General features: G+C 45.2%; 1 protein-coding gene across 1 annotated transcript; it reads left to right on the forward strand.

Moving 5' to 3' along the window:
• Positions 1–884: 884 nt before the first annotated feature.
• On the forward strand, positions 885–2,879 carry LOC109386801 (proline-rich protein 23D1-like). The gene is made up of 5 exons (XM_019650303.1): positions 885–961; positions 1,483–1,487; positions 1,681–1,742; positions 1,951–2,018; positions 2,231–2,879. The coding sequence occupies exons 1-5, from the start codon at positions 885–887 to the stop codon at positions 2,877–2,879; spliced, it is 861 nt and encodes a 286-aa protein (XP_019505848.1).
• The last annotated feature ends 9,048 nt before the right edge of the window (positions 2,880–11,927 follow it).

Raw genomic sequence — 11,927 nt, forward strand, 5'->3', positions numbered from 1 at the left:
CACGCACGCTGGCCTTCACACACACATTACAAAGGCACATTCGCCAATCGCATCACAATTGGCCTCACAACGACCCCCAATTCCCCTGGGAATTTTCAAATGCCAGGAGGTTCCTGGTCTGAAAAGGCCTTCCGGTTACTCTCAGGAAAGGAATCCGGAAGCCGACTTCTTTGGCCTATTCGGTGGGACTCAGAACCAGGAGTTGTGTCAAGATGTCTTGAGCCCCTCCCGCTGCTTCTCTCCTCTTTGCACGTCACCATGTAGGGATAACGTCCCCATCCTATGACGTTCTTTTTATAAACTGGTTCGTCTTTACTATATCAATACACTACGATTTTTAGCAAGTGAAGACCCGTGAGAAACAAGTAAAAATGATTATTCCGTGGAGCGAATGAATAGGGTAGAGCAGGTAGTGAGTATGACGCTAGGTGATATCCGGAGTGTGGGGGTTGAGCCAGGGGCCAGGTTGGGTTGGAGGAATTTCCAGGGGGTAGGCTGAATCTGATCCCATCTCCCTCCTATTGGTGGCATCGTCCTCGCACCCCCCCCCACCACCGCTTGCCAGCACCGCCCACTGTTTGGGACCGAAGCCGCCCAATTATCTCAGACCATGAACACACAGCCCTTGGTTCCGCCCCTTCTGTTAAAACCCTGGGAGGGTTTCCCCCAAGAGCTCAGTCTGTCCCTGCACTCCGTCACCTGCTTCAGGCTAAGGGAGACAAGGAACGGTTCCTGGGAAACTCAAGCCTTGTGACTGCCCAGCTTGGGGACGGACACTACTCCCCAGGAGAAGTCAAGGATCTGTGGGCTGAGGGGTCAGACTGACCCCTAAGAGGCCCACGACGAGGGTTGGCCTCCACGGAGGAGGCAGGAGACCCTTCACTATGTACGGTTTCCGGCGTCCACAGAGCCCCAGTGATTCGCAGACAGAATGGAAGGACAACATGGCAGGACAGAGCAGGTCAGTTGGGGCGTGTGCATGGTGGAGGATGACTTGTGTGCAGGTTGTGTGTGCCTGTGTGTGTGCATGTGTGTTAGTGGGTGGCTCTCGGGGAGATGGGGACCCTGGCCTCCCGCGAGGCTGGACACCGCCTCTGAGGAGAGGCAGAGGCAGAGGCATTGGACCCATAGGGAACATCGGGTGGTGGGGAGGTTGTGTCCCCCTTTAGCGGGCCGTCTGGGGTTTGCTCCCACTCTCAGTCCATTTCTTCTGGGCCCTACCTGGATTCGTCCCGTCTGCAGAAAGGGAGGTTGTAGCACGTGATCCTGGGGATCTTTCATCCACTTAGAGACAAAGGCAGCTGTTCCCACCATTTTCTCCCCCTAAGGCTCCATCCATATCAGGCCCTCACCTACACAGGTGTGGCGCTTTCCCCTGGTTCTGGGACCCAAGGAGAGGTCCCTCCTTCCTTCGCATGTGGAGGAGCTCCTTAAGGAGGCATCTGTTTCCTGTGGGCACCATGCCTGGTTTTCTCCCTGCAGAGGGGGTAAGGTAGGACGCAGAGAGGTGGGTGTTGGGACACCTTGGGAAATGCTCTCGCTTGAAGTGGGCGGCACATGCCTTTGGCCTTGGACTCTGGGAGAGGGTTGGGCGGGATGGGGACGTGGAGTTTCAGGCACGTGAGTAGTGGACGCTGGGTTCTTGTGTACAAGACTGACTGGGCCCCTCGTGTCCTTTAGGTCTGCCACCGCCCATTGGAATCCGGCAAAACGTCGGCATGTGGAACAGGATCCCAGGGCAGGTAAGGCACTTTCCCTGCTTTTTCTAAAGAGTCAGCTGCCAGAGGACCAGGATCGCATCAAATCCTGAAAGGTGCAGGTGCTTCCTCCGGATGCCTGGGGCGTGCGGCACCCTTGCTTCTGGCCTCTGCTGGCTCTGGGCTCTCTTAAAACACTCTTAAAACCGTGTGTGGGAAGAGCATTCAGCCTCCCCCTCTGCTCTCTCCACAGGTGCAGAACCAGTTGCGGTGCAAGGAGTTCTGCGTCCAGATCCGACGCTGGCCCCCGAGTCCCCCCACGTAAGTCAGGGAGTCCTTGGAGGGCAATGGGAGGAACTTTGCAGGCCCCGAGGGACGTCCAGGAGATGTCGTTCCCGATGATGACATGATGAGTGCATGATGACAGGTGGGGGTGGCTACGCACAGCTTTCATTTGGGAGGCTGAAGAGGCTGGCAGCTCCCACCCACACCTGCCCTGTTTACACAGACTCCCCACCCCCACCCTGTTTTAGGCCAATGACGCAGAGCTTTTCTCTCCCCCAGGGGCGGCAGATTCCCAGCACGCATATGATCGTGGTCATCCTGGAACCAGGAACAGACCTCCATCTGCGCCTGGGAGATGAGGTTCTGGTCCTGGCCCCGCAGACGGCCCTGCAGCTGTCACTCAGCAAAGTGACGGTCGTGGTCGTCCCGGAGCACGTCCTGAGGTTGTCCGAGGATCTGCGCTTTCCTGCCCACGCCCGGTTGCTTCTGCCGCGGGGGGCCGATACCACGTGGGGGATCAATATTGAAGACGGATCGCTTTCCGCCCAGCACGCGCATGTCCCACGTGCAGAAGAGGAAGGGGAGGCTGCACCTGGCCTCCAGCCTGCCATGGGACCCTCCGCCTACCGAGTCCCGGCTTTCAGCCCTCCTCCGCTGAGCACCCTCCTGCTCAGACCTCTCTACAGGGCCGCCGCCCGACGGGGCTGCAGCGGGCTGCCCAGGCCCAGGCCGGGGAGGCGCCCCCTGCCGGCCGAATTCAGCCTGGATCTCCATGGTCTGCGGCCCTGCCCGGGCTCTGCGCTCAGACCTCTGCCTCCGTCCCCGAGTCCCGGGCCCAGGACCTGCCGCGCGGTCCGTCGCAGGCCGCCCAGCAAGGCCCGGAGACGACTCTTCTAAGGGGATGGCGTCTGAGTGCACACCCCACAATCAAGAATTGCCACACCCCTGCTGCTTCAGGTGTGTCCAGATAGACCTCTTACTCCTCATTCTGGTGCGGATTTCACTTCTAATGGGGATGTTGGATTTCCTGAGTTCAATAAACGGCTATAAAAGTGCACTTGGTCACCTGTGTTTGTGGTTTGTTCTTTTTTCTTTTTCTCACGCGTTTGCTCAAAAATTGAAATCACACAGGGTGCCTTGTGATGCTTCTATTGGACTTTGCCCGACAAAGCATGGGATAGCTAAGCCCGCCAGAGGGGACAGGCTTGAGTTCCCAGGGGAAAGGAGCCCCACTTCTCCCCAGAGGGCGCCAGTCACCCAGTCTGACAGCGCGGGCTCAGGCTCTGGGTGTGGGTGCGCACACGTGCACTCCTACACACCCACACGCACGCCGGCCTTCACACACACATTACAAAGGCACATTCGCCAATCGCATCACAATTGGCCTGAGATCGACCCCCAATTCCCCTGGGAATTTTCAAATGCCAAGAGGTTCCTGGTCTGAAAAGGCCTTCCGGTTACTCTCAGGAAAGGAATCCGGAAGCCGACTTCTTTGGCCTATTCGGTGGGACTCAGAACCAGGAGTTGTGTCAAGATGTCTTGAGCCCCTCCCTCTGCTTCTCTCCTCTTTGCACGTCAACACGTAGGAATAATGTTCCCCCCCCACCCCACCCCATGACATTCTTGTTATAAACGGTTCATCTTTACTATAGCAACATGATGTGATTTGTAGCAAGTGAAGACCCGCGAGAAACAAGTGGAAACGAGTATTCCGTGGAGCAAATGAATAGGGTAGAGCAGGTAGTGAGTATAACGTTAGGTGATATGCGCAGTATGGGGAGTTTAAGGATAGGGCTAGGGTAGACTTTAGGTACAGGTTTAAGTTCAGGTGAGGTTTCATGTTGAAGTTAAGTATAGGGTTAATGTTAGTTCTACGGTTAGGGTGAGATTTATGGTGAGGGCTCGGTACAGGGTTCGGGTTACAGCCAGGTATAGATTTGACATTAGTTATAGTGTTAGGGTTAGGAAGGGGTGGGTTAGGGTTAAGGTTAGGGTGGGGTTAGGGTTAGGGTTGGGTGTTCGACTATGTTCAGGTTTACCAATGTGTTAGGTTTGACTTTGGCATTAGTGTCAGGGTTGGGGTTAGCTTCGAGGTTAGTCACAGCTTTAGGCTTAGTGTGACGGTTAGGTTAGAGTTAGTTTTGAGCTTAGGATGTGGCTAGGTTTAGGATTAAGTTTCGGCCTAGAGTTAGTATTGAGGTTAGGATTAGGGTTAGAGTTTGGATTAGGGCTAGGGTTGAGGTTAAGATTATGTAAGGGTTAGGGTTAGATTTGAGTTTAAGTACATGGTTAAGTTTAAAGGTAATGTTAGGGTTTTGAATTAGAGTCAGGGATAGAGTTGAAGTTACGATTAGGTTAAATTTAGGTTTAAGAATATGGTTAGGTTTAGGTTTGAGTTTAGTTTAGGGTTAGGCTTAGTGTTAAGGTTCAGGTAAACATTAGGGTCAGGGTTAGGGTTAGGGTTGAGGTTTGGATTAAGTTTAGGGATGAGGTTATGTATCGTACGGTTAGTTTTAAGGTTAGGTCTGAGGTTAGGATTTGTGTTAGGTTTAGTTTTAATGTTAGTGTAAGGTTTAGGGTTAGATTTGAATTTAGGATTAGAGTTAAGTTTAAGTTCAGGCTTAGAATTAGTATTGAAGTTAGGATCTGGGTTAGGATTTTTGTTAGGTTTAGGGTTGAGTTTGGGATTAGGATTAGGATTATGGTTAAATTTGAGTTTAGGTATAAGTTTAGGCGTAGGTTAGGGTTAGGCTTAGGTTAAGGTTAGGTATAGTATTGGGTGTAGGTTAGTGGTAGGTTAGGGTAGGATTTTTGTTAGGGTTAGCATTAGGGTTATGGAGAAGTTAGGTATTGGGTAAGGTTTAGGGTTAAGTTTAGATATAGGATTCAGGTTAGCATTATGGCTGTGTTAGAGTTAGGGATAGGGTTAGAGTTCAGTATAGGTTTACGTTTAGGTTTATGGTTGAAGTTAGGTATAAGGTTAGTGTTAGGGTTAAGGTTAGGCTGAGTGTTATGGAGAGAGTTAAATATAGGGCTAGGTATAGGTTGAAAGTTAGTTTATTTAGAATTTAGAGTTAGTTTTGGGTCATGGTTGAGTTTAGGTATACTGTTAGGGTTAGGGTTAAATGTAGGCTTAAGTTATAGGAGGGTTAGTTATGGTGTTATGTTTAGGTTTTAGGGGTAGTATTCAGTTTAGGTATAAGGTTAGTGTCAGTGAGAAGACATTGACAGATGTGAAACAGAGGTATAACATCAAGGTAAAATGTACTGTTTTGGAAGGTGACATTGGTCACTGTGGGGAGGCTGCATGGCAAGGATGATAAAGGGCAAAGAGGACCAATGGCAAGGATTCCCCAAGTCACTGAAGTAGTTTAAGCAAGAAATGGAGGTGAGCATACTGGGGGAGATGGAAATGAGTAATCGTACAACTTTCACATCTGTGATACTTGGATTCCCTGGAACTGAGGGTGAGGGCAGTAAGGGGCTAAGAATGATTCCAGGTTTCTGGAAAAGGAAAGCAAAGCGTCTCAACAGGTTTGGGGAAAAAAGCAATGAACTTAACTTGGGACATGGTCCAAACTTGAGATGCTTGTGATATATTTAACAAGAGAGGTACAGCCATTGTACATCCCATCCTGGTGCTCAGGAGGGTAGGTCTGGGTTGAGGATGGGGATTTGGGAGACATCTTTGCTTAGGTAGAGGTGAGATCACTCAGAAAGTGGAAAGAATAATAGAAGACTGAGAACTGGAGTCTGAGAGTGATGAGTTTTAAGAGGAGAGTAAGAAGGAGAGTTAGCAAAGGGCACTGAGAAGCAGCAGCAGGAGGATGTGAAGAAATTCAGGAGAGAATAATACGACAGAAGGTATGGCGCCCGGAAGATCAATTTCAAGAGGATGTGGTCAGCACTAAAACATGTTAAAAGCAGGACAAATAATGAAATGACAATTGGGTTGAGCCAAGAGTAGGTCCTCAGTAAGTTAGGTCATGGCAATTTCAGTTAAGGAATTAGGAAAAAAATGGAGCCAGTTTGCTGTGGGCTGAGAAATAAATTGGAGGTGAAGAGGGAGAGAGAAAGAGATACACTTTTTTTTTTAAAGAAGTGTGCCTTAGAAGAGAAGAGAAATAGAGTGGTAGCTAGCTGGAAAGGATAGATTGTTGAATGCATTTACATATGTGTCTGGTTTTAAGACTGGAGAGAACTAGAAATATTTGCTGAGAGGAGGGTAGAGTTTAAAAATTGGAAAGAAGGGACTGTTGACACAGAAAGGGAGGGAGTCTATAGAATGTGGTGTGGGGCTTGCCCTGGTTTTCCTTATGCTTTAAGGTCCTTTCACCAATTTGGGAAAGTAAAAGAGAGCAATATGGGAAGGAAAAATAGTCATTGTCTCCCTACGTCCTCACCAATGACATCTCTTTTAGTCTCGATAACAACCCTATTTCTATCTTGCACTACCTCAAGATTTTGAGAATGAGTATATTTATAGGCACAGTGGTTCCAAGGCAAAAAAAATGTCATACATAAAAATATAGTGGTGATTATAAATCTCTCATTCAAACCACACAAAACTGCACTGGTTTGATCTCAAAAATGGTAGAATTTAAGTCATTGTTAATTCAGTTATCTCACAGTGCACCTTTAAGTATTTTGTTGTATTACAGAAATTGACAATCATCAGTCCCTAAACATAATTCCTCTTCCCGTGATCCTTGAGAGTATTAAGTTAGGTACTTCAGAGCATAAATTTAGGTACTTCAGAAAGGGGTAAAGTCTCTCTCTATACGACCCAGTCCATTACTTGAGCCGAAAGGCTTACTATTTCATCCAATTCTCCATTTTTCTTTCACTTTTCAAGTGAAGAGACAGATCACTACAGAGAAAATGTGCTCTCACTGTGTGGAAGCTTTATTTCATATGTCTGCAGAGCCTGATGAGGGCCCTATGCATTTATGGTTTTATAAGAAAAATAAACAACACCCTTCCTGAATGTAAAATTACTCAAAGACATCTCTGTTTCTATCATTTGGAAGTTGTGACAGCAGCCACACAAAGCATGGAAAACATAAATAGCTTGTTAAGACAGAAACAATGCATGGTAAAAAATCAAGACTTAACCTCAAAGAAAACAACAGAGGCAGTATTTGGACCCAACAGACCTACACTGAGACGGCAGCTGCGATATCACAGCTGTCCCTACTCATTGTGTCCCTCAGCTTTGTAAACTCCCCTTGTTAAATGGTGGTAGAAACTATCTTCCGTTAGCTTACAACTGCAGCTCCTGAGCTCTCATCAGAACCACGGAGTGGAAAAAAAAATATATTTTTCCCAGATCGCTAAAACTGCCAAAAATAAGTTGTCTGTTATTTCTACCCTAGAGATTAGTACAGAGACAGACTTGGGCAAAAGTAACCTCCGGCTGGCTGGAAGAGTATCAGCCAACGAGGCAATGAGGGCTAGGAGTGGAAAAGGGAAAGGAAGACACCCCCCTGAATACACAAGGGGGTGCTATGGTTGGGCGAGTGTTTCCTTTTCTTTCAGCCTTCCCCACCCCCCGCCCCCCAACCCTGTTGACTGGAGAGGTGTACAGAGTCCACAAGCCTCTATAGACTAAAAGGTGAGCTTATAACTGAGAGGTGGAATATTCAGCTTTGAAAGAGCAAATTATCAGGTAGAGTGAACCAAAACGGAAGCAGCCAGTGAGGAAAAGGGCGAGCTCAGAGAGGCTAAAATAGGGGTTTCCTGATACTCAGTTATAAAGGTACATTCTGTTTTTCTTTCCTTAATATCTGCTACACTCCACTCATGTTCTCTTTTTCATTCCTGATCTTGCTTATTTGCAATTTCTTTCTTAAAAAAATCTGTATTTTTTTTCAAAGAACCAGTGTTTGCCTCTGTTGATTTTTTTCCATAATACAATACCTTTGTTTTCTATTTTGACTCTTATTCTTTCTTTCTCTTCTCTTTAGGTTTTTTTGTTTTCTTTTTCTAATTGCTTAAGTGTATGCTTAACTCATTATTTAACTTTTTTCTTTTTATTGCATAATGCTGAAAATGACCTTTGCTCCCAGCCACCTACATGCTGTGACACCAGCATACATCTAACCTCAAGGCCATCAGTAGGACTGGCTTTATTTTCTGAGTCCAAAATAAAGAGTTCTTCTATTCTGAAGAAAAAAAGAAAAGAAAAGGAAATAACTTTTCTTGATTTGTGAAATATTTTCATGTAAAAATTATGTAAAAATCAAATTATGTTATCATGTATTTAGTCTTTCAGTCATTTTTTTGCAAGAATGAAATTACATACAATTGAGACAATCACAGAAAACACTAGACATATGTTCTCTGCCTCTGTGGCTCATTAATCATGTCGCTGGACCTCTCCCTTGCTGTTCAGGGCACACAATCACCTACCACACAGCTGCATCGGTGGAACACTGAGCTCCATTGTTTTTCTGTATTTGATGAAGATGATGATGAAGAAGAAATAACTCCTATTTCTAAACAATGGGTAGATTACAGGTGTACTTAGCAAAATAGTTTGTCTTCGCATTTGTTAAATATTGGTTCTGTCATCTCGTATTGCTGTTATTACATTGCTCGTGGCTGACTTCTGCACGGACGCTGCTGATATCCTTCCAGCATGCCTCTTCCTAGGGACTTTTTTTTTTTTGACTGGTGCCATCTGTCATTATAACTCATCTTCCATGCTGAGTGGCTTTGCACGTAAGGCTTACTGGTTTCCTAGCCCCTTGGACCTCACAGTTTTCCATGAAAGAGGGGCATCTCACCATGGCTGTATTCAAATACCTGACTCATCTCAATTTCCTGCTGAGATTAAAACCTGAAATGGAAAGTCGATCAACTGTTTTCCTTTTAGGCTGGGGTGGAGGTTGGGGCTGTGTGTGTGTGTGTGTGTGTGTGTGTGTGTGTGTGTGTGTGTGCACGTGTGTTCAGTTTGAGAGGGCAGGCTAAGCCCCATTGCTCAATAAAGCAAGGAACAGATGGCATTGTCAGTTCTAGGCACAGCACAATCACGCACCATATGAGCATTCCTAAACATCGCCGCATATGCAAACCCAAGCTGCCAGCGATCCCTCTGACATTTAAATCCCCAGAGCTCCAGGACAGCATCTTGCTCTGCATGCCTTTGAACAGTCAGAATTGCTTGACTCTCTGCTCTCCCTCCACGTTCCTTCCCACACCCTGGTCCCTGGGGCAAGTGGAAGAGGAGACTGAGACTAAAATTGTATGGAATCAAGCCTTCAGTCGTTTGTTCTCTAACGCAAGGAGATACCGATGCATGGTGGTGCTAGGAATGACTAAGGGTCGCAATACATGTGACAATTATCTATTCACTGAACAAGTCCAGTAAGTCCTCAGTTAACGTCATCAGTAGGTTCTTGGAAACTGACTGGAAGCAAAAGGACGTATAATGAAACCAGTTTTATCATAGGCTAACTGGTATAAACAAGAGTTAAGCCCTTACAGCACATTTCTGCTCATGAAAACATCACCAAACTTGTAAATAAAGACCCAAAACATTTCTAATATTAAACATTGAAATAAATGTGACCTCTACATACGTGAATAAAAGGTAACTAAAATCAAGGAAGATAATTCTTTTCCAACCCACTTATTCCAGTTCAGGGTCGTGGGTGACCTGAATCTCCAGGCAGCTCAGGGAGCAAGGTGGGACCCCACCCTGGACAGGACACCCTTCCATCACAAGGCTCACTCACACTCACACTCACACTCACTCAGACCAGGACAGCTTAGACCTTCGGTGGTCCCAATTAGACCAATTCACCTAAGGTGCACATCTTTGGGATGTGGGGGGAAACCAGTGTACCCAGAGCAAACCCACACAGAAAATAGCCCGGTCAGGATTGATTTTTTTCTTATTAACATGACAGCAAAATGACATTATTTGAGGGTCTGCTGTGTATAGAAATCTCCCTTTATGGGCAAGAACCTATGTGGATTAGACAATGAGATATATATATATATATATATATATATATATATATATATATATATATATATATATATATATCCTCAAGCCAGTACTAAATAAGAGAAGATAAGATACACAATGTAGCCAAAATACAAGTTGGAACATGAACAGGAGAAAGTGACAATGAGTTTAAATGAATGGCATCATTGCTAATTGAGAGGACAGACTTTATGGAGACGGTAGCTTGGAGAGTGTGAGCTTTAAGTTACAAGACAAGGGGTCACAGTTTCCTATCAATTTAATAAAACATTATAAAGCACTACAGTGATTCTTATTTCCATCATTAGGCTTCTAACCCGTGGAAAGTTAAAATAAGAAGAAAATAACCAGTTTGGGGAGTTGACCATTTTCTTTTTGTTGAAAAAAAATCCCTTTGCAACAATTTCCCCTATTTGAAAACTTTCAATCCAACCGGAACTCACAGAACACTGAGTGGAAACTGGTATTACCACTTTGGAAAAGAAAAGCTAACTGTAGGCATATCCTACAACCTAGCCATCTACTACTATATATACTCACTAAAAGCACATTGTAGAATATTTATAGCAGCATTAATAGTCCCATCTGGAAGTAATCCAAATGCCCCGTTGGCATTAAAACTGATAACTATATCATGAAATTGTCACTCAGTGGGATTCTGTGCAGTGATAAATGCACAACATATATCTACACACATATGGATGAATGCCTCAGACATAAAGTTGAGTAAAGAAGCCAGACACAAAAGAATAAGATACTGTATGATTCCTTTTATATAAAGTATAAAAGTGGTTTAAGTAATCTGTGCTATTAGATGACGAGGCAGCTGTTACTTGGCGGGGCAGTGGCTGCACAGGAGAACAGACAGGGGCTAGTAAGGTGTTGGTGATGTACTCTTTCTTTTTCTGGGTCCTGGCTAAATGAATTTGTTTCTTTTATGGAAAAAAATCATCAAATTCTACTTTTATTATATGTGTACTTTTCTGTAGACATTTTAACAAAAGTTCTAAAATATTCTCTCAAATTAAGATAGCTTCGATTTCTCAAATATAAAGCACAGAAGAATTTAAATCGACCTTGCTTTTGATCTTTCAAACCTAGTTTTTTATCTTATGATTATTGTGAAAATCTGACTTGATCTCTAAGTCTCTAATGGCTCTGGAAGATAATACAGATAATACGTATTTTTCTCCAACAGGCAAGTTTAGACTAGGTCACAATTGATGTTCTTTGGGTTCTTCTCTTAAATATTTCTCAACAAAGTCCTGGCCTTAAATGACTTTTGTCTGCAGTCCATCCCATCTATACATGCTTCTCATTCACCCCACGGCTTCAGTTTCCACTACTGATGAGTGATACTCAAATTTTTAGTGCTTTTCTTCCCTTAGCTCCAGAGGCTCTAATGGCACCTCCACTTGGATGTATCACAGGCCCTTTAAATGTAACATGAACAAAATGGAGCTTGATAGCTTCCCACCATAAACGCCCTCTGCCTCCTGAATGCCTCGTCATGGTTAACGCCCTGCTGGCCACCTACTAATCCCATTCACCAGCCAGTTGGCCTAGATTCGACCCTCTTCCTCCCTCCATCGAATTAGTCCACAGGCTTTGTCGTATCTACCTCCTAATGAGCTCTTAAGTATTTTTTTTTTCAGTTCAGAAAATAAATTCCTGTTGTTTAAGCCACCCAGTCTGTGGTATGATATTTTGTTATCACAGCTTGAGCAGACTAATATATTATCCCACCTGAATTAGCTACTTGTGGCTATTGTTGAGAGCTATGATTGGGAACCTCCCTGAAAATACATGTAACACTTTCTCAACAAATTATTATTGTTTTTAACTGTATGTTTCAACTGGCTAGCAGATGGTACTAATAAGGCTGAGATCAGTCAGCCTGTCATAGCACAAAGTCACAAATTATACACTGAGCCACAACCAGTCATCTCAGG

This window comes from Hipposideros armiger, unplaced genomic scaffold (genome assembly GCF_001890085.2).
Source record: "Hipposideros armiger isolate ML-2016 unplaced genomic scaffold, ASM189008v1 scaffold_139, whole genome shotgun sequence".
In the NCBI taxonomy this organism is placed as follows: domain Eukaryota; kingdom Metazoa; phylum Chordata; class Mammalia; order Chiroptera; family Hipposideridae; genus Hipposideros; species Hipposideros armiger.

What these genes read in the sequence shown, in the direction of transcription:
- LOC109386801 (XM_019650303.1), top strand. Translation starts at nt 885, where the DNA reads ATGTACGGTTTCCGGCGTCCACAGAGCCCCAGTGATTCGCAGACAGAA. An exon ending in GGAACAGGATCCCAGGGCAG is followed by an intron (nt 1,743 to 1,950) that starts GTAAGGCACTTT and finishes CTCTCTCCACAG; the next exon opens with GTGCAGAACCAGTTGCGGTG. An exon ending in TGGCCCCCGAGTCCCCCCAC is followed by an intron (nt 2,019 to 2,230) that starts GTAAGTCAGGGA and finishes ACCCTGTTTTAG; the next exon opens with GCCAATGACGCAGAGCTTTT.